Below are 21,568 nucleotides of genomic sequence, written 5' to 3'. Positions count from 1 at the left end.
AATTCTATGCCTCCATCAGAAAGAATGACATCACCCCCATTTGTTAGGAAATGGAAAGACTTGGAAAAAATCATATTAAGTGAAGTAAGCCAGGCCCAAAGAAACACATCCTATGGTTTCCCTTGTTTGCAATAACTAGTATATGTCTGGGACAAGCAGAAAAGGTCAAAAGCTATGTACATATGGCCAGATAAGATGATGTTAAGTGAAATGAACCCCAAGATAGGGACACAAGTGGTTTTTTTCTTGCTTGCTATTGTTCCTAACGTATTTCTAATGTACCATGTGATTTTTTTTGTTTCTTTATATGTTCCTCCCCAATGGTGTAACCCCTATTTTTACTGTATTTGATGTTAGTGCCCTCCATCTTGTATAAAGACTTCTCTAACTTGGGGAGGGGAAGGGAAAAACATAAAATGCTTAAATAGGGATACAGGTTGTACAAGTCACTATGTTGAAAAATGAACTTTACAATTTAGGTGGGGAGGAGGGGGGAGTGTAGTTGTAGAGGTGGGAGGGAAGGGAGGGTAGGGGATAAACAAAGGAGAAGGTAACAATGCTTGATAGGAAATGTACTCATGACCTTGATCACGTAACTGTAACCTCTCTGTACGGTATTTTTACAATAAAAATGTATTAAAAAGCCTTGAAGAAACTAGGAAAAAGAAAAGGATATATCTCAATACAATAAAAAGTGATGTAAAAAAAACCCATATAACATTATCCTAAATGTTAGAAAAATGGAGGAGAAAGAAACAGGCTGGGCTATCCATTTGATCAGTGAGGACTGTTTATTGAGACATAGCAGTGAGGGGCAAACAACCTTCCCCCAGAGAGCAGAGGTTGTGCAAGGAGGTGGGGTTGGAGTTGGGCTTTTACTGGGTCTGAGCAAGACAGAAGCTATTGAAAAGGCTATTAGGGCTGAGAAGATGGGAACTTTCCCTTAGGACCACAGTGGAATGTTCATGGCCATGCTGGGGTGGGATTGACCTATCTGTGTCAAGCACAGCTGTGCATACCTGGGGTTTTGCCTGATGACTCTGGGATAATAGGGTGGGGATCAAGCTTTCATAGTCCATCTTTAGATACATAAGAAGATTGGGCCAAGAGGGGAGAGGTAAGTCTTTCACAAAATAGGGGGAAATTGTTGTATGTTTTTGATGAATTGATCACTTTAGCAATAGGAAGTGACATTCTTTGTCCTGACTAGTTTTTATTTGAAGTGTACTTTGTTAGTTATGAAAATAACTACTGCCATTAGTTTGTGGGCTTTATTTTCTTAGAATATCTTTTTCCACCCTTTCACTTTAAGCATAAATTTGTCTTTGCCAATGAGATGTGTTTCTTGTAGACAACAAATGGTTGAGCCTTGTTTTCTAATACAGTCCAGCAATCTGTGTCTTTTGATTGAAGAATGGAGACCATTAACACTCATAGTTATTACTGAAAGGTTTGTGATGATTCCTGCCATGTTGTTTTGTATAGCATTTGATTGTGCCATGCCCTCTCTCCATTTGCTTTTCTACTTATTTAGTGATTTTTATTTTTTCCAGTGTTTTTGTGGTTGTCTTTGTCATCTTCTTCTGTGTGTAGTATTTAAGTGTCTTCTAAAATGTTGGCTTATTGATTAGAAATTCCTTTACTTTTGTTTTCATGGATATTTTAATTTTATCTTATTTAATTCACCTGTAATTGTGGTGTGCACTCAGATATTTATGCATGTCTTTTCTTCTCTCTCTCTCTCTCTGGCTAGTAGTGCTATACCACTTGAGACACAGCCCCACTTCCAGCTTTTTGGTGGATACTTGGAGATATGAGTATCATAGACTTTCCTGCATGGGCTGGGTTTGGACTATGATTCTCAGATTTCAGACTTCTAGGGAGTTAGGATTACAGGCAGATGTGGTTTGATCCTACTCATGGTAGGTGATGTGAAATGGTATCTCACTGTGGCTTTGAATTACATATTTCTATTTTTTGTCCATCATGAGGCTTGACCTCAGGGCCTGGACTGTCCCTGAGCTCTTTTGCTCAAGGCTAGAGTTCTATCACTTTGAGCCACAGCTCCACTTCTGGTTTTCTGGTTTGGAAGATAAAAGTCTCATGGACTTTTCTGCTCTACCTGGCTTTGAACTGTGATCCTCAGATCTCAGCCTCATGAGCAGCTAGGATTACAGGTATGAACCACCAGCACCTGGTTGAATTATGTATTTCTAATGATGAATGTTGTTGAGCATTTAAAAAACATTTTCTGGCCATTGGTGTATATTCTTGAAAGAATCTCTATTTATAATATTTGCCTGTCTCTTTTATATAGACTTTTTGAGCACTTTAATTTTAATGGTTTTTAGTCTTGAGACAAAAGTTTATTAGCATATATTAATTGTATATCATTCATACACATTTGTAACGCACACATACACACGTGCGCACACATGTCTCTTGCATATACTCTTGCATATAATAATTGTATACTTATTAGCATATATTAATTGTATAAAGGGTTTAATTCCATACATGCATATAATATCTTTTGCTTTTAAATTTTAATATTTTACTGAAATTCAAATCTCTTATGAGGGGGTTACATCTATTCTAAGTGCCTTCCTGATCATTCACCCCTCCCCTCATTCTCCTCCATCTGTGGGTTCCCTCTCCAGACCCATTTCCTATTTCCCATTTCCCTCATCACCTATGGACCTTGAGTATTCTACTGTATTTGCACCCTGTTCCCTTTTTCATTCATCCACCCCCTCCCATTACTCTCCCTTACATCTCATTTTATAGCAGTTTTAGAATCACTGAAACACTGCACAGAGCATTCCCGCATGCTTCCTGCATAAACACTGCTCTAACAGCCTCCTCGGTGATACACGGTCACCATGGCATGATCCACCTCGAACACTATTGTCAGCAAGAGTCCATAGCTGATCTTGGGGCTCCAGCTTCTTGTTCATTCATTCATTCACTTCCTGCAGTAACAGGGTTTGGACTTAGAGCCTTGGGCCTTGCTACAGGACTCCACCTCAATTTTTATAGATGCCATGGGTTTCAACAAAAGTATAATGACATCGTTTACACTTGTCCACTGTAAAGTACAGAATGTTTTAATTGCTTGAAAGCCCTTCTGTGCTCTGCTGTTCACCCATCCCTTTCCCAAACTCCTCCAACTGCTGCTCGTTTTATTGTCTCTACAGTTTTGCCTCTTCTAGAATATCATGCAGTTGGAATCCTACAGCACGTAGTGTTCTCTGATTGCCTTTTTTGATGCATTTAGGTTTCCTCCATACCTTCTCAGGGTGCTTGAACTCAGGGCTTAGGCACTGTCCTGAGCATTTTTGCTCAAGACTAGCACTCTACCACTGTGATCCACAATGCCACTTCTGGTTTTCTGGTGGTTAATGGGCAAGAAGAGCCTCATGAACTTTTCTTTCTGGGCTGGCTTTGAACTGTGATCATCAGATCTCAGCCTCCTGAATAGCTAGGATTATAGAAGTGAGCCACTGGCACCTGGCTTGTGTGTGTGTGTGTGTGTGTGTGTGTGTGTGTGTATGTATATATATAAAACACATACATATTACTACTGAATAATGTTCTGTTGTCTGGAAGTCCCATAGTTTACTTATTAACTTACCTGCTGGAGTTCATCAGGCATGCTTCCAGGTTTTGGCAAATGTGAATGCAGCTAGATTAAATATTCTGTGCAGGTTTTCATGTAGCTATGAGTTTTCAACTAATTTGAGCAAATATCAAGGAGTGTAATTACTGATTTACATACTAAGATAGGTCTTTGACCCTCCCTCCTTCCCCCTCCTTTCCTTCCCCCTCCTTTCCTTTCCTTTCCTTTCCTTTCCTTTCCTTTCCTTTCCTTTCCTTTCTTTTCTTTTCCTTTCCTTTCCTTTCCTTTCCTTTCTTTCCCTCCCTCCCTCCTTCCCTCCCTCCCTCCCTCCTTCCCTCCCTCCCTCCCTTCCTTCCTTCCTTCCTTCCTTCCTTCCTTCCTTCCTTCCTTCCTTCCTTCCTTCCTTCCTTCCTTCCTTCCTTTTCTTTTCCATAGGGGGTCTTACGATATAGCCCTGGCTGGACTAGAACTTGCCACCCTTCTGCTTCAGTATCCAGAGTCTTGAGTGTACACTATCAGGACTGGCTCTTTGCCCATTTTAAGATATATAATATATATCATTCATATACATTTGTATGCACACATACACACACGTACACACACACACACACACACACACACACACACACACACACACCACACACATCTCTTGTCACTGTGAATCTCTAGTCTCCCTCAAGTTCTCTGGACCTGTGCACTCCATCTGCATCACTCCTGGCTGTGAGGAGCAGTCCCATGCTCTCATGCGTGCAATCTCACACCAAAGACTTCACCACAACCCTGGGGGCTCATCTACAAAGAAAGGTTTTTGGCTCTTTCTACTCTGTGGTGGTACCTTAGCACAGTTAAAGGTGGGAGAGCCAGGCTCTTGAGTCAGTATGCCTTTATTTATTTGTTTGTTTGTTTTCTGTTGCTGGCTGAGGGGTTTGCTTCAGCACCTGGGTGTTGTCCCTGAGGCTAGTGTTCTACCATTTGAGCCACAGTTCTGCTTCTGTTTTTTTTTTTTTTGTCGTTGCCTATTTGGAGATAAGAGTCTCACAGATTTTCCTGCCTGGGCTGGCTTCAAACTGAGATTCTCCAATCTCAGCCTCCTGAGTAGCTGGGATTGTAGGAGGGAGCCACTAGTGCTAGTTAATCTGTTGTTTGGCCTCAAACTCTGAATCATTCAGGTTCCTGAGAGCTGAGATTCAGAAACCAACTTTTCCTTAACCTCTTTCCTCAAATGATTGTATCTTAGGTCAGTTTTAAAATCCACTTCAATTCAAAAGCAAGGGTGTGATTCCTTTCCTGTCTGCCTCTCCCGATGCTTCTGTGTGACTCCGAGTGGGGCAGGTGCTGGGGTCTAATGTTGTCATGCTGTAAAATATGGTTTGGCTCTGGCAGATGGTTGTCCAAGAGCAAACCTGGGTTTAAAGGTGAGCCTGCTGTTCCAGCTTAGGACAGGTATCATTCTGGAATGGGAACAGTCACTTTGATTCCTAGTCTGGCTTCTCAACCACAGGTTTTTTTTTTTTTAACTTGTCTAAGGGAGGTTACAGTGTCAGAAACCCAGTTCCAAGTACCCGAGCAGAGCAGGACATCCACGTAAAGAATGCTGCCATGTCTTATCAAATCCCAGGCCTCAAACACAAATAGCATGGCAAGACTTCAGCATAGCCACCTTTTCCAGCCTTAGGAGATGACTGCAAACCCAGTTGCTGCCATTTCCTGGTGGCACTTAAAGATATCCTGAGACATTTCCCTATACCTTACTCATTACACTTGCGCAATTCCCCATAAGGACACTGAGTTTCTCATCTTAAAATCAAAAGAATGTGACTGGGGAGGGAGATGGCTGAATTTTAATACAGATTCTGTGACTACCAGGCATCTGGGGCGAGGGTGGGAGGAGGTAAAGGAAACCCCTTACCCCCCAAAAAGCTGAGTTCTGGGAAAATTTGTTTTACACGCTTGGCATTGTCATTACAGCCAGCGTACAGTTGAAAGTCCAGATGAAAGTCCAGATGTTAAATCTCCAAAATCTCTTTAGTCTGTTTATTCTACTTCTCCTATATCTTTCCCTGTATGGAATTTCGATCTTTCTTCCTGGAATGCACCGTATTCTTTCATGCCAATGCACCATATTCTCTTTCATGCCAATGTGCCATACTTTTTTTTCATGCCAAAGGGCCTCTGTACATTTTTTCCTTTCCTGGAAGATCCTGCCCTCCACTTTTACAAATAACTGCTGACTCCCTCTAGTCTAGTCCTTTAAGTCTGCTCAGTCTTCTCTGTGGAAACATTCTTACCCTGCAAGAGCAGACATTATTGGCTAATCTGTCTCTTTCCTCAACCTATTTTGCTATTTTAAAAGTGGAGTAAATGTTAATCATATTCGTTTCTGTGGTGACTTTGGCTGGCACCTTGCAGAAATTCAGTAAGTTCTCCCTAATTCTTTCATTCCCCCCCCCTTTTCCTTCAGGCCTGCATCATCTCAGATCTTAATTTTGCGGGTAGTCTTATCAGTACATTAAGAAAATAAAACTTGATTTATTTTTATCCTTGGCATAGCATTGCTAATAAACATTGACTGTGTAATCTGGTTGCTCTTGTGAATTAAAATATAAATACCCTTTATGCACATAACAAAAAAATATAACACACATTCTATCTCTACTCCATTAATAGACATGAAACACTAAAACAACAACAACAACAACAACAAAACAAGGTTCAAAGATTCCCCTAAAGGATTACCCCTTCAGACAATGAAGATATGATTCTGGTTCTTCTTTGTGCAGTTTTAAATTTCTGCTTCTCAATTTCAATAACAAAACAATAAGTGGTACATCTGTATGGTCTCCTCTTAGCCATTTTCTCTCCTCTGTCTTCTTGCAAGAACAAGAAAGGGCTGGAAGGCCAGGAATAGAGCATTTTTCCTTCTCTCCCTTCCTTTGCTATATTTTACTGCAGCTTACGAGTTCATCAACAGAGAAAGTTTTTGTTTTAATAGTTGGAGTTCTAAAAATAAAATCTACAAAGTTGATTATTACAAAGGCACATTAACTATTCAAGCACTCCACATTTCTAAAATTATTTAGGGAAAGCTGGTCAAGTAATTTTTGCTGCATCTGAGCAAGATTGTCTCAATTTTTATTTGGTGGTTTTGTGCACGCGGGTTGAAATCTAAGTTTACCATTTTCACTGTCATCTAAACCTGGAAATAATGAAATCAATAAAAATCTATAAATACTTCATCAACATTTCACAGGGACTGTGATTGAAGAGCAGAGGCCGGGCACTGGTGCTCACATCTGCGATCCTAGCGACACGGGAGGCTGAGATCTGAGGATCGGGGTTCAAAGCCAGCCCGGTCAGGGAAGTCCGTGAGACTGTTATCTCCAATGAACAACCATACAACCGGAAGTGGCTCAAGTGGTAGAGCACCAGGCCTTGAGCAAGAGCTCAGGGGACAGCGCCCAGGACAGGAGTTCGAACCCCACGACCGACAAAAAACCATGACGTTATGTGCACGGCCCGGGCCCGCCCCCCGCCCCTCCCCTCCGGATCTCGCTCTCTAGTGGACCCCTCCCCTCAGGACCCCGCCCCCTCTGGGTCCCGCACAGCTGACTCTGGAAGCTCCGCCTTCCGGAGCAATTTCGGGTTGTCTGTTCCCCCTCCGGCCGCGCCCGTCCGCCAGCTCCCTTCTCCGCACGCGCACAACCAGCAGACGCCACTCGGTCACCTTCCCCGCCCCCGATTCCTCACCCATGATTGGCTCACTTCGTGGCACCGCCCCTTCATCCCGACCAATGAGGAAGCCGCCCGGGGCTCCGCCCTCCTTGCCGGCAGCGTGGGACCGCCGGGCCTGCGAGCCGGGCGCGAGCGGGATGGCGGCGGCGGCGGCTGCGGGCTGGCGGCTGAGGCGGTGCGCGGCGGGCGCTGGGGGCCCCTGGCGTCGGCTGCGGGGCGCGGGGCTGGTGCAGGGCTTCTTGCAGCCCGCCTTCGCCCGGCAGGGGCCGGCCCCGAGGAGGCAGGTGGCTCACTTCACCTTCCAGCCGGACCCCGAGTCCCGGGAGTACGGTGAGTGCGGGGGCTCGGGGGTGCGGGGTGCCTGGGGGCCAGGGGTGAGCGCGAGGGTGCGGGGTGAGCCTGGGGCCCGGGGTGCGGGGTGAGCCGGGGGCCAGGGTGCTGGGTGAGCGCGGGGGCCCGGGGTGCGGGGTGAGCCTGGGGGCCCGGGTGCGGGGTGAGCCTGGGGCCCGGGGTCCCGGGTGAGCGCGGGGGCCAGGGTGCGGGGTGAGCCTGGGGCCCGGGGTGCGGGGTGAGCCGGGGGCCCGGGGTGCGGGGTGAGCCGGGGGTTCCGGGGGTGAGCCTGGGGTCCCGAGGTGAACCTGGGGCCTGGGGGTGAACCTGGAGTCCTGGGGTGAGCCTGGGGGCCCGGGGGTGAGCCTGGGGGCCGGGGGTGCGGTGAACTGGGGGCCTTCCCCTTCTCCTCCTGTCCCCCCTCCTGCTCAGGCTGGGTCAGGGTTTGAACACCTTCCCTCCTGCCCAGCTTCCTCCCCTGCCCCATCTTGCTGTCCAACCTCCGTATCCCGGGTCTCTGTGTGATTTCCTCCTCCCCCATTTTTGGGCCTCAAGTTGCAGCCTCCCCTGGGGTGGTCGGGTGAGGGACACTGTAGTCCCCAGGCCGCCTCCCTGTCTCTTCTCCATCCCAGGCCTGAGGCCTCCCTACAGCTTTCCTAGGACCCTGCACTAGTTTTGGGAAGTGGCATTTAAAAGAAAGAGTCCCCTCGTTCACTGTAGTCACTCGTTTATTTTTCAGCTGGAAGGTAAGTGAAGGACCGAAGGACTGAGTGACTGGAATTGATTTTTCCCAAGGACACAGAACAGGTTCTTCCTAGAGGTGGGAAGGAGTCCAGGTTTCCTATTTGAGCCTAGCCCCGAGCTTGTGTCTTGTGTCGGCCTTGCTGTTGCTTCTCCAAGGTGAGTCATGCAGGTGGCAGGAAGAGAAGCCATAGGAAAGGCACAGAGTGTATAGTACTGGATTTGAACTCACTTCAATCCTGGGCACTGTCCTTTTGCTTTTTCCACTCAAGGCTAGCACTCTACCATTTGAGCCATAGCTCTATGCCTGTCTTTCTGGTGATTAATTGGAGATAAAAATTTTACTGACTTTCTTACCCCGGCTGGCTTTAAATCTCAGATTTAAACCTTCTGAGCAGCTTGGATTGCAGCCGGAACTACCAGTGGGAGGCCTGAGATGATTTCTTCAGGATAGAATACCAAGGGCTGGGTTTCTCAGTTGAAAACATGAATGGTTTAATGGGTGTCATAGTGCATATGACCAGTTTATACTGGTCATATGGTCAGTTTCTACTATACATCCCTTTTCTTTATACCCATCTATGTAATAAGATGTATTATTTTAAATATACCTCCTCTAGGAGGTGGCCAGGAAGTTACAGCTCTGGTCTTCTGCCTGCAAAAAGAAGCCTTTTTTTTTTTTTTTTTGGTCCATCATGGGGCTTGAACTTAGGGCTTTGGTGCTGTCCCTGAACTCTTTTGCTCAAGGCTAGCACTCTATCATTTTGAGCCACAGCTCCACTTCTGGTTTTTGGGTGTTTAATTGGAGATAAGAGTTGTACCAGCTTTGCTGCCTGGGATGGTTTTGAACCACAATCCTCAGATCTCAGTCTCCTGAGTAGCTGGGATTACAGGCATGAGCCACTGGCACCAAGAAGCATTTCTTTACACCCATTATAGTGTTCCTTCATCCCTGGTGTGGTGTTTCTACAGAACACACCAGGAACCATTCACAGCTTCCAGGGCCAATAGGGAAACTGAGCAGAGAGAGCACATGGTTGCTCAGGGCCCAGGAGTCTGTGAGACCCCTGCCTGCTGCTGGTGCACATCTGGAAAGCTGAGCAAAGCATTGGTTGCTCGTGTGGTGTGGTGAGGGGGCAGTCATTGGGATAGCCCTTGAGGGGAGGTGGGATGGATGAAGGGACATCTATTGCAAGTCTTGGGAGTCTGGACAGTCTAGGAGATGTGGGAGTCTGGAGATGTGGGAAAAAACGTTTTGTTGGGGAACATAGCTAGTTGTTGAGACATCTTCCCAGTGGCAGTGTGATTGATGGCAATGATGTCATGTGTTCATGGTGTTCTAGTGAGTAGACACTGCAGTCCAGCCTGTTTCAGGTCCTGAGTGAAATGCCGGAGTTTCTGTTGGGATCAGGAGGAGGAAGTGTCGTAGTTCACAGGCCTAGGCCACAAAGCAGGCAGTGCACCGGAGGACCGACCGCTGCAGCTGGTGGGAGAAACCTTCAAGATCTGAACACAGATCTGATTTTCTCCAGTGGGAAAGACCTTCATGATCTGAACACAGACCTGATTTTCTCCAGTGGGAGAGACCTTTATGATCTGAACACAGACCTGATTTTCTCCAGTGGGAGAGACCTTCAAGATCTGAACACAGACCTGATTTTCTCCAGTGGGAAGGACCTTCATGATCTGAACACAGACCTGATTTTCTCCAGTGGGAGAAACCTTCATGATCTGAATGCAGACCTGATTTTCTCCAGTGGGAGAGACCTTCAAGATCTGAACACAGACCTGATTTTCTCCAGTGGGAGAGAACTTCATGATCTGAACACAGACCTGATTTTCTCCAGTGGGAGAGACCTTCAAGATCTGAACACAGACCTGATTTTCTCCAGTGGGAGAGACCTTCATGATCTGAACACAGACCTGATTTTCTCCAGTGGGAGAGACCTTCAAGATCTGAACACAGACCTGATTTTCTCCAGTGGGAGAGACCTTCATGATCTGAATGCAGACCTGATTTTTCTCCATCCGTTCAACTCTGAGTCCACTAGACCGGTGCTGAAGCATCCCCCCAGCCCGCCCCCCCCCTCGACATTGGTAGATTAAAAAAATCCTACGCATTCCTTTCTCTTGTCAATTCACAATTTTGTATACTAAGAAAAAAATATTAACTGTATCGAAGCAACTGTCTGGGAGGCATTCAATATTAATTCAAAAGCACAGCAGACTTGAAATGAATGCCAGCTCTGATGTTTAGGCATTTATATTTTCCCTGAGTTAAATGATGATGTGTTCTCATGATATTGGGTTTTGAACTTAGGCCTTTCGCATGCCAGGCATGAACATTGGGTGGATCCATGCCTCCAGCTGGTTTGCACTAATTACTTTTAAGATAGCATCCTGATGTTCAGGTTTAGCCATGTGCCTGCACCGTGATCCACCTATACTAGACTTTCTGTCGTGGCTGAGATTGGATGGCAGGTGTTCACCACTGTACTCAGTCTCTGTTCATTGAGTTGGTGTCTGTGCCCAGCAGTATAGATGTTTATTCCGTTTTTACTTACTATTTTTGTAGTACTGGGGTTTGGAGTCAGTACCTTATGTTTGCTACACAAGCATTCTATACTTGAGACAAGCCCCCATCTCAGTTTTTTTTTGGTCGGGGGAGAGGTAGTAGGCTTTGAATTCAGGACCTTGTGCTTACTAAGCAGACAATCTACCACCCGAGCACTTCCACCAGCCTCCAAGATTCTTACCTCTGAAAATCCATAACAGACAAATCAATAAATATATTCTTTAATGAAATATATGAAAAAGGTGAGAAAACAGTTTACCCTCAACCATTATTTTCTGAAATCAGGCAGCAGTAAATGATTTAAGAATAGAATTTACCGAAAGGAAAGAATCTATGAAGTTATATAGCCCTAGTCCAGGAAAACTAACTCTGTAGCCATGGACATAGGGTGTGATGATATAGGCTTTGACATAGTGCCTTCCTGAATACATTCTTATCTCCACCAGAAATGAGACTACAAGCAGGGTATTGTTCTGGGCGCTGAGGTAAGCAGGTGCATTTCTGGTAGGTGATTGCCAAAGTTGGACACTTGGGCTGTCAGCACTATTCAAAGGCTCGGGGAAACATGTAGGCCTACTGGGCAGAATGTCAGAAAGCCTGGTTGGCGGAGGTTAATGGAAGGAGAAAGAGAGAGGGCCGCTGTGCTGTGTGGGCCTGGGATTAGAGGAGAGGACTGAGAAGGTGGTTCCTGGGGGAAGGATGACAGACCAGTGTCTCGTGGTCAGAGAGCTGAAGGAGAAGCTGTAGATGTTGGAATGCACACTGGATATTAGACCTTGACTTTGTGCATGCGTACGTGCGTGCAGGTACTAAGGTTTGAACTCAGGGTCTTGTGCTCTTGCTTTACCTTACTTTTCCCCTGAAGGCTGGTGGTCTGCCACTTGAGTCACACCTCCACTTCTTGGTTCATTGGAGATAAGAGTCTTCCAGACTTTACTTCCCTGGTTGACTTCAAACTGTGATTCTCAGATCTCAGCCTCCTGAGTAGCTGGGATTACAGGCGTGAGCAATTGGTGCCTGGCCCTAGACCTCGACTTTGGGGACCCAGTAGGTTACTGAAGAGCATGGCAGTAGACGGGACAGTGGCCAGCGAGCAGCAGCCCAGGGTGACTTCAGTAAGGCGGTGATGGGCTCTCTGGATCACATGTCTGTCTGTGCTCTAAACAGTGCTTTTGGAGAGGAGTCGCCCGAAAGTTTAGAATGATTGTGGGTAGCAGGCAGCACTGGGGCTACAATCAAAAGTCCATCATCAAGATGTTTCCCAGCAAAAACTTCAGAACTCTTTTGAGCCTTGCTGTGCCATATACTGTAAATAATGCTAATGCTAAGAGGAAGCACATGGGCAAGACCTAGATTGTACTCACTGTGTCAGACACTGCTCAAGGTACTTCATATAATATATATCTATATATCTATATGTATGAAGCTGTATATTATACCACAATTGTTATTATAATTTAAATTATATATAATTTATATATAGTATTTGTATTATACACACACACACACACACAGACACACACACACAGACACACAGACACACACACACACACACACACACACACACACACACACACACACACACACAATTTCTTTAGGAAGACAGGCGTTGGCTTCCAGAGATTCTACTTAAGCAGGAAGATATCAGGAAGGACTGACATGTTTAAGTGTGGGATTCTGGTGTCCAAACATGAGCATTTTTGAGCACTAAAGTTCGTCTCTTTGTTTGTGCTCACTGTTTTATGTACAAGCTCACGTTTGGTAAATGACACTGGTCTAGAATGTACTCCCAGACCCCTGGAGCTCTTACTCATACCTTTTGGAACTTTCCATCATTTTTATTGTCTATGCACATTTAGTTATTTGATTATATTCCCCTTCTAAGAACAAAGGTGTCTGTAATTTGCTTAACTTGTGTGTTTTATCTGGGCATGAGTGGCCTCGTGTATGGTATGCTACTACTTCCTTAGCTGTTCAGGAGGCTGAGTCCAAAGGATCATAATTCAAGGCCAGCCTGTGCAGAGAAGTCCACGAAACTCCCATTACCAAATTACACAGCAAAAAGTTGGGCTGGAAGAATGGCTCAGGTGGTAGAGTGCTAGCTGACAAAGCAAACTGAGCAAGTGCCAGGTCCAGTGTTCAAATCCCAGTACCAGCTTAAAGAAAAAGTGTATGTTTTGCCTTTTAAGCAAGGTCTGGAAAACTGTACTGTTTTTGAATCCTCCAGAGAGCCAGCCTCAGTGTAAATAATCTAGTAATTCCTGTGATGTATTCCTTCCCTTTCTCCCTGTGCGGGACCTCACACCTGCTCGGCAAGCTCTCTACCGCTGAGCTGTAGCACTGAGCCGTGTTCCCCTGTGCCTATCTTTGCACTTTGATTTTAATCAAGTTATTGACAAAGTGGTTATTTTTACTTTTCTAACAGGTATGACATATATCTTGTTTTTGTTTTTGTTTTGTCCCCCCCCAGGACAAACCCAGAAAATGAATCTTTTTCAGGCAGTCACGAGCGCCTTGGATAACTCCCTGGCCACAGATCCTACTGCAGGTAAACTCCATTTGTGGTTGATTGTGTTAGCGTGTTCATTTCAGAAGATGTGGTTGTGACATTTCCCTGAGCTCAATAGTTTACTTTCTAGCTGCTTCATTTTTTAAAAGACTTCATCAAATGATTAAGGTTAAATGGTAAATTATACTACTCACACATTTTTAATCTACGCATTATTAATTAGTTCTCATGCATGTATCTATTAATGTGGGGCTACCATTTCATAAGTCAGGTAATGAGTATGTTTCTTTTTTTAACACTTTTTTTTTTTTTGGGCTGGTCCTGGGGCTTGAACTCAGGGCCTACGCACTGTCTCAGGGACTGCCTCTTTGTGTTCAAGGCTAGCACTCTACTGCTTGAGCCACAGTGCCATTTCTTTCTCTGGGTAGTTTATTGAAGAATCTCATGGACTTTTCTGTCCAAGCTGGTTTCGAACTGCGATCCTCAGATCTGAGCCTCCGGAGTAGCTAGGATTATAGGCACGAGCCACTGGCACCAGCCTGTACATTTCTTTTTTCTTTCTTTTTTCTTTTGGACAGAGTTACCTCTTCTTTTCCTTTCTCTGAGTTCCATTCCCCACCTCCTCCCCTTCATCCTTGGCTACAAGTTACATAGGCCTTTTTCTGAATAGTGTATACTGAATATCGTGATTGCATTGTTCACCCTTCCTCCCTTCCTTTCTACGGCCTCCCAGAAGAAAAAAAAAAAAACCCAAAGCAAAAGCAAACACCATTACCACCACCACTACCATCACCACCACTACCACTACCAACTGAAATACACGTTGTATTATGTTTCTTTTGGACCTGTCCTGGGGTATGAACTCTGGGCCTCTCACTCTTGCTTGGCCTTTTCATTCAAGGCTGGTGCTTTTACCGCTTGAGCCATACTTTCACATCTGGCTTTTTGCTAGTTAGTCAGAGAGGATTTGTCTACCCAAGTTGGCTTTGAACCTCGATCTTCATATCTCAGCCTCCTGAGCAGCTAAAATTATGGGTTTGAGCCATCAGTATATGGCTACATTAACTTTTACAGTTAATGTATTAATATCAAGACTGAATTTCAATTTTTCTAGCATAGAGGAAAACAAAGTATTAGGTGTTTTTTAAAAAAAATAGATCTTTATCTATAACAGGTTTGATTTTTTGGGGGAATATAGGGATTTGAATGCAGGGTCTTGTCCTTGCTAAGCTGAGCCATGCCCCAGGCCCTTTTCACTCTCCTTGTTTTGTAGTGGCTCCCATTATTTGAAAGCCTGGCCTGAACCTTGAACCTTGTATTTACACCTCCTGCCTACGGGAATGATGGTGGTACTCTCTGAGGCCAGCTGTATTAATTGAGATGAGAGTCTCTAAAGTTTTGCCTGTATTGCACTGTGATCCTCCTTCTCTCTGCCTTCCAAGTAGCTGGGATGATGGGCATGAGCTACCACACTTCCAACCTTTTTTTTTTTTTTTCCCACTTTTTTACATTGTCATGCAACTTGTCAGACTTTTTGTGCCCCTATCAATTTTAGTATTTCTGAGACTCTTTTTTTTTTTTTTTTTTTTGGGTCCGGTCATGGGGCCTGAACTCTGGGCCTGGGCGCTGTCCCTCAGCTCTTCAGCTCAAGGCTAGCACTCTACCACTTGAGCCACAGTGCCACTTCCAGCTTTTTTCTTTTTTGCTTATGTGGTGCTGAGGAATCGAACCTAGGACCTCATGCATGCAAGGCAAGCGCTCTACCACTGAGCCACCTTCCCAGCCCTCAATTTTAGTATTTCTGAATAGTTAATAGAGCCAACTTAATCTTCATCTTATAAATGACTGATATAAGAATATTTTACTCTGTTTTGTAAAATCTGTTACTTTTTTATATATAGACCTACTTGGGTATACAAAGTGTGTGTGTGTGTGTGTGACTATACTTTCTCTTGAGAATCCTCACCTTTAAGTTGAAAGTGTAAGCTTTTAGGGTGAGTGTGTGTGGGGATATAAGGGCTAGACTAAAGGATGACTGGGCCTTGATTTTGTTTGAATGCTGTCTGAGAATGGCAGACCCAGAGGAATAAAAATTAAAAAAGTGTTATTTTCTAGGGGGTACACAACACTATCAAGTGTGTTTGTGTAGCTAGAGTTTGGTGGTCAGTACTTTAGGATTTGTTTTCCTTCATTTTATATAGAATTCCTCTTAATTTCTGTTCCCACATTCTTTTCTACTATGCCTGATACACTTTTGTGTCAAAGAGTGTAAGCTCACCCCATTCCCTTCTTCTTTCTTTTTGTGCTGGTAATGGGGCTTGAACTCAGGGCCTGGGCATGGCACTGTCCCTTAGCTTTTTCAGTCAGGGCTGGTGCTCTACCACTTGAGCCATAGCTCCTCTTCTGGCTTTTTTGGTTCACTGGAGATAAGTTTGCCCAGGCTGACTTTGAACAATGATACTCAGATCTCTGCCACCTGAGTGACTAGGATTACAGGTATACGCCACTTTATAAGGCCTTTTTCTATTTTGGGATTTCAAATGTAAATAGTAAATTACTTTTTTCATATTGTTAGTATTAGAGAATATCAAATAAAATATATTCTTGAAACATTGTTTTTCAGTAATATTTGGTGAAGATGTTGCCTTTGGTGGAGTCTTTAGATGTACTGTTGGCTTGCGGGACAAATATGGTAAGTTAAATCTATTGAACAATAACCCTGTAGAACTTTTACTTAAAAGATCTTGAAAATTTAATTTTTTCACCTGCTGTATTATTATTGTGTGGATAGCTTCCTTCTTTTTTTCTCCTTGCATTTGCCTGCAGAATTTTTTGGCTGAGACTTCTCAGTGTGTTCTGACTCTAGTATTCTCTGATGTAGTTAATGTTACACACATCATAGATTCCAAAACAATCCTTGCTACATATACTATCATGTCACTCATCTAAGAACTTCTGGTGTCTTACTGTTGCCTGCCTTAGCCAGTCTCCATTCTGTTTATCCATCCTGTTCAAGATTCTGCCTTTTGGTTTCTGTTAGCAGATAGTAGTTTTTGCTGGGGAAGGAGGGATAGAACTGCTTTGTAAAGAATTGGTTCCTGGGCCTGTGGAAGCCGGGAAGTCCCTCGGGAAAGCTGGCAGGCTGGATTCTCAAGTAAGGTTTTATGTTTCAGATTTGAGTAAGACCAAGATATCTTTTTCTCTCTGCGTGTGTGTGTGTGTGTGTGTGTGTGTGTGTGTGTGTGTGTGTGTGTGTGTGTGTGTGTGTGTGAGAGAGAGAGAGAGAGAGAGAGAGATCTCAATCTTTTAAAGCCTTGAATGGATTGAATGAAGCCCACTCACATTTTAAAGTGTAAATTTGTTTTACTCAAAGCTATGAATTTAAACTCATTCATATCTACCAAAAAAAAAATAACTTTACAACAAAATTTAGACTTGTATTTGGCCAAGTAACTGATCCTTCTGACCTAGCTAGACTGACTTTAGGTTAACCACCAAGAACTTTTGGTGTCTTAGCCAATCTCCATCCTGTTATCTTTCCAGTTCAGGATTCTACCTTGTGGTTTCTGTTAGCAGGTAGTATTTTTTGTTCAGGAGGGAGGGAGACCTGTGGGTTTCATCCTTCCTCTCTGCATCTTTTCCCTGGTGAGTGATTGATTTACCTCTTGCTCTTATTCATTTCTTTTGACTTCATTAGTCTTAGCACTGTCTGCATGCATTTTGGCCCATTCTATAGCTCCTACCCTTTTGGCCTGTGAAGGAATATCTTTCTATTCCTTACTGTTTTTTTTTTTTTAATTTTGTCGTCGTCGTCCTCCTCCTCTTCCTCCTCCTCCTCCTCCTCCTCCTCCTTCTCCTCCTCCTCCTCCTTCTCCTCCTCCTCCTCCTCCCCCCTCCTCCTCCTCCACTCCTTCTCCTCCTCCTCCTCTTCCTCCTCGTCCTCTTCTTCTTCTTGTTTTTTTATTTTGTCTTCTTCTTCTTCTTCTTCTTCTTCTTCTTCTTCTTCTTCTTCTTCTTCTTCTTCTTCTTCTTCTTCTTCTTCTTCTTCTTCTTCTTCCTTTCCTTCCCTCCCTCCCTCCCTCCCTCCCTTCCTCCCTCCCTCCCTCCCTCCCTCCCTCCCTTCCTTCCTTCCTCCCTTCCTTCCTTCCTTCCTTCTCTCTCCTTCCTTCCTTCCTTCCTTCCTTCCTTCCTCCCTCCCTTCCTTTCTCCTTCCTTCCTTCCTTCCTTCCTTCCTTCCTTCCTTCCTTCCTTCCTTCCTTCCTTCCTTTCTTTCCTTTCTTTCATTCTTTTTTCACCAATCCTGGAACACAGGGCCTGGGCATGTTCCCTGGGCTTCTTTTGCTCAAGCCTAGCACTCTACCACTTGAGCCACACTATGTGGTACTGAGGAGTCAAACCTAGGGCTTCATGCATGCTAGGCAGGTACTCTACCACTAAGCCACATTCCCAGCCATCTCTCTCAGTCTTATAAGGAGCAAAATATTTGTGCTGATGGGTAAGAGGAGGTGACATCTCCCTAATTTCTTACCTCCACCCTAACCCTGTCATGCTCCCGTGTGTCCAACCTGAGTAATAAAGCCTTCAGGAATTGTTTTATAAAATCATTGTCCTTTTTCTTTGTGCTCTGCCTCTGGGGTTATGTTGTACTGAAATTTAAGAGGCCGTGTCATGTTCCATCTCCCTTATGAAAACTTTTAGCTCATTCTTTTTTTTAGCTTGTTCTTTTCTAGTCATAGCAAGTTGAGTTTCTGGTTCCAGTCCCCTTGTTTTATCCTGGTTGTCATTGAGCATTCTGAGTTGAGATAGTTGACCAGACAGTTTTCTTTTTTGATAATTCATTGAGATCTTTAAAAAAAATTAGAAAATCCTTATACTTTTGATTTAAAAAGAAATACACATATATTGTAGAAAATGTTGGGAAGTCTGAAAACCACAAGAGGAATATAAAAATTGGTTATGTATTTCCAGAGATAGCTACCACACACATCAGATGTAGTCAGTTCTATCATTTTATCTTTATAAGTTGTCTTTATTCTGGTGCTTTCCCATTCTTATTGCCCTAGTAGTAGGTTTTTAATTTTCTCTATCTGGATGTTTATACATTTACACACACATACATACACTGTTCTGGGCCATATTTGGACATGTCAGTATACATTAAAACTGAGGGCAAAAAAATCACAATGAAGGGCTAGGAATGTGGCTTAGTGGTAGAGTACTTGCCCTGGATTCAATTCCTCAGTATCACATAAACACAAAAACCTGGAAATGGCACTGTGGTTCAAGTGGTATTGTGCTAGTCTTGAGCAAAAGAAGCTCAGGGACAGTGCTCAGGCCCTGAGTTCAAGCCCAGGACTGTCAAAAAAAAAAAATCATCATGATATAGTTGAATAGTTGCATTCCATAGCTCTGGGATGAGTCTGGCCTGTGAGCTGTCATGGTCAGTAGGTGGCAGCATGTACTTTGTAATGAGACCGTGCTGCTGGCATTGGACTTGAGAACTGGAACTGGCAACACATTTCATGTCCCATCAGAAGGCAGAATGAATGTGAGGGGTTGCAGGCTTACTCCTGGAAAGCTGAATACCATTTAATATTAAAAAGAAGAGGTAGCTTAATTAGGGGCTATGCTACAACAAAAGGAAGAGATGTGAGGTTCAGTCCTGCTATGCATAGCTCTCTATGCCTTTCCCTGTCCTTTCATAGAAGAAAATAATACAAGTGCTTGAAAGTGGAAAGGAACAGCTGACAGAATACCAAAGGCAGCTAGCTGTGAGCTGTGTAGGTGTTGAGATCTGTAGGTCAGGAGCAATAGCTGGGGTTGGGAGACCTGTAGGGAAGCCGGGGAGGACAGGACACTTCCAGTTATTTGATTTGTAGGCAATGTGTGGGTTTATGGTGAGTGCTACATGTATTTTTGGATATACAAAAATCTGTTCTATGTATATGCATGTGCATGTGTGTGTGTGTGTGTGTGTGTGTGTGTGTGTGTGTGTGTGTGTGTGTTTGCGTGCACGCATGTACATATGAATGTGTGAGTCTGAGTGTCTTCAACACTGTACTGGTGAATATATATTTATTCACTATATTTGGCCCTAACTTATTGCAGGAAAGGTAAGTAAGAAAAGCAGCAGAAGGGAACTTGCTGAATGCATCTGCAGGCTGGAATGTCTGTTTTCCTGCAGGCTTTCATTGTGATTTCTCCATGACTACATCCATTCCTGTACACCACAGGCTGGCTCTCATAGCAGCTTGGGAAAGAAATATAACCACTCATTTTCTTATGTAAACCTCAAAGAAATTGTGTAAGCCAGAGACTTTAGCATGCTGAAATCAAGAAGGAAAACTAGGACAGGCATGTGGAGAAGGACAGTTTTCTTCTGTGATGTGACGGTATTTGGGGGTCTCGTGTCCTCATTGGTGGGGTGAAGGAAGAAGAGCCACGGGTCTTGTGGATGCCCTCTCCTGCTGCACATGGATGTCTGCCCTCTGCTTTTATTTCTCTCAGGAAAAAGAAACATAATTTCCTCCTGCATCCATCCCCTTTGACTTCAGAGGTTTGTGAATATAACATTTGTTACTTCATTTTGGAACCATGGCCTGTTTCATTTTCTCTTAAGAAGCTCTGCGCTGGAGGTATAGCCTAAGGGGTAGAGTGCCTGCCTCACAAGTAAAAGGCTCTGAGTTCTAATCCTCAGTATTGCCAAAAAGAAAGGAAAACAAATGAAAGAACAGTTCTGCAGCTCTATATTCAGTATAGTAAGTTTTAAATTTGAGGGTTTTAAGTGAAACTTAATGAGTCTCTGTGTGTGTGTGTGTGTGTGTGTGTGTGTGTGTGTGTGTGTGTGTGTGTGTGTGTGTGTGTGTGTGTGTGTGTGTGTGTGTGTGTGTGTGTGTGTGTGTGTGTGTGTGTGTGTGTGTGTGTGTGTGTGTGTGTGTGTGTGTGTCCTGGAGTTTTAATTCAGGCCTGGATTCTGCCCCTTAGCTTCTTTGCTTAAGGTAGAGTTTTCCATCTACCACTTGAGCCATAGCACCACTTCTAGCCTTTTGCTGGTTAATTAGAAATAAGTCCCAAGGACTTTTGTGTTTGGTCTGGCTTTGAACTACAAGCCTGTGATCTCAGCCTCCTGAGTGGCTTACAGGTGTGAGCCACTGGCACCCAGCTTGCTTTAACTTTTATATTTCCCCTTTAATTGATTAAGCAAGCAATGTTAGCGCTGTCAACAGGTGTTCTCTGACATTTTAAGCATTGCATGGAACATAAAACCTTTTAAGTCAGTATTTTCTCAACTTTTTTTGACCTTGGCACAAGCACCAACATTTTCAAGAGTTGGACTTAGATCCAAATTGATGGGAACAAAAATGATATTATTGGTCATTATTTTCAGATGGCACAAAACAAATTCATAAATCTTTTTCAACTTCACAATTAAGACTTAGAAAAATAAAAGTACCTACACTTTTATTAGGAGTAATACATATAGAAAGAACCAGCTGCTGTGCTGGTGTACATCTGTAATCCTAACTATGCAGAAGGGAAAAAAGTTAGTGAGATTCTCATCTCAACTAACAAGCTTGGCATGGTGGTGTTCACCTGTGGTCCTAGCTACCAAGGAGGCATAGGTAAGAGAATCTTAGTCTGATGAGGGTCTCCAAAATAACTGAAGTAAAAAAGGACATGTGTGTGTGTGTGTGTGTGTGTGTGTGTCTCAAGTGGTGTAGTCTAGCATAACATATTTGAGGCCCTGAGAACAAGCCCCATTACTGCCAAACAATACTAACAACAACTTGGAGAAAACAAAGATACAAGTACTGAAAGATTTTTATTTTTATTTTTAAAAATTTTTTTAATTTTTTAATTTTTTGGGTCTGGTCATGGGGCCTGAACTCTGGGCCTGGGCGCTGTCCCTCAGCACTTCAGCTCAAGGCTAGCACTCTACCACTTGAGCCATAGCACCACTTCCGGCTTTTTTCTTTTTTCTTATGTGGTGGTGAGGAATCGAACTCAGGGCCTCAGGCATGCAAGGCAAGCGCTCTACCACCGAGCCACCTTCCCAGCCTCT

The 21,568-nt window shown here is 44.0% G+C and overlaps 1 protein-coding gene across 2 annotated transcripts in view; it reads left to right on the top strand.

Moving 5' to 3' along the window:
- Nucleotides 1–7,457: 7,457 nt before the first annotated feature.
- The window catches only part of Bckdhb (branched chain keto acid dehydrogenase E1 subunit beta), a 184,439-nt gene continuing 170,328 nt past the window's right edge, over nt 7,458–21,568 (top strand). For both annotated transcript variants that reach the window (XM_070010169.1, XM_070010168.1), the window contains exons 1-3: nt 7,458–7,681; nt 13,468–13,545; nt 16,130–16,198. In XM_070010169.1, coding sequence (XP_069866270.1) covers nt 7,489–7,681; nt 13,468–13,545; nt 16,130–16,198 — 340 coding nt within the window. In that variant the 5' untranslated portion in view covers nt 7,458–7,488. The remainder of the gene's footprint in view (nt 7,682–13,467; nt 13,546–16,129; nt 16,199–21,568) is intronic.

The sequence above is a fragment of the Dipodomys merriami genome, unplaced genomic scaffold, assembly GCF_024711535.1.
Source record: "Dipodomys merriami isolate MVZ:Mamm:240054 unplaced genomic scaffold, mDipMer1.0.p SCAF_8, whole genome shotgun sequence".
Classification (NCBI taxonomy): Eukaryota; Metazoa; Chordata; class Mammalia; order Rodentia; family Heteromyidae; genus Dipodomys; species Dipodomys merriami.
This window is presented reverse-complemented; position numbering and strand designations above follow the sequence as displayed.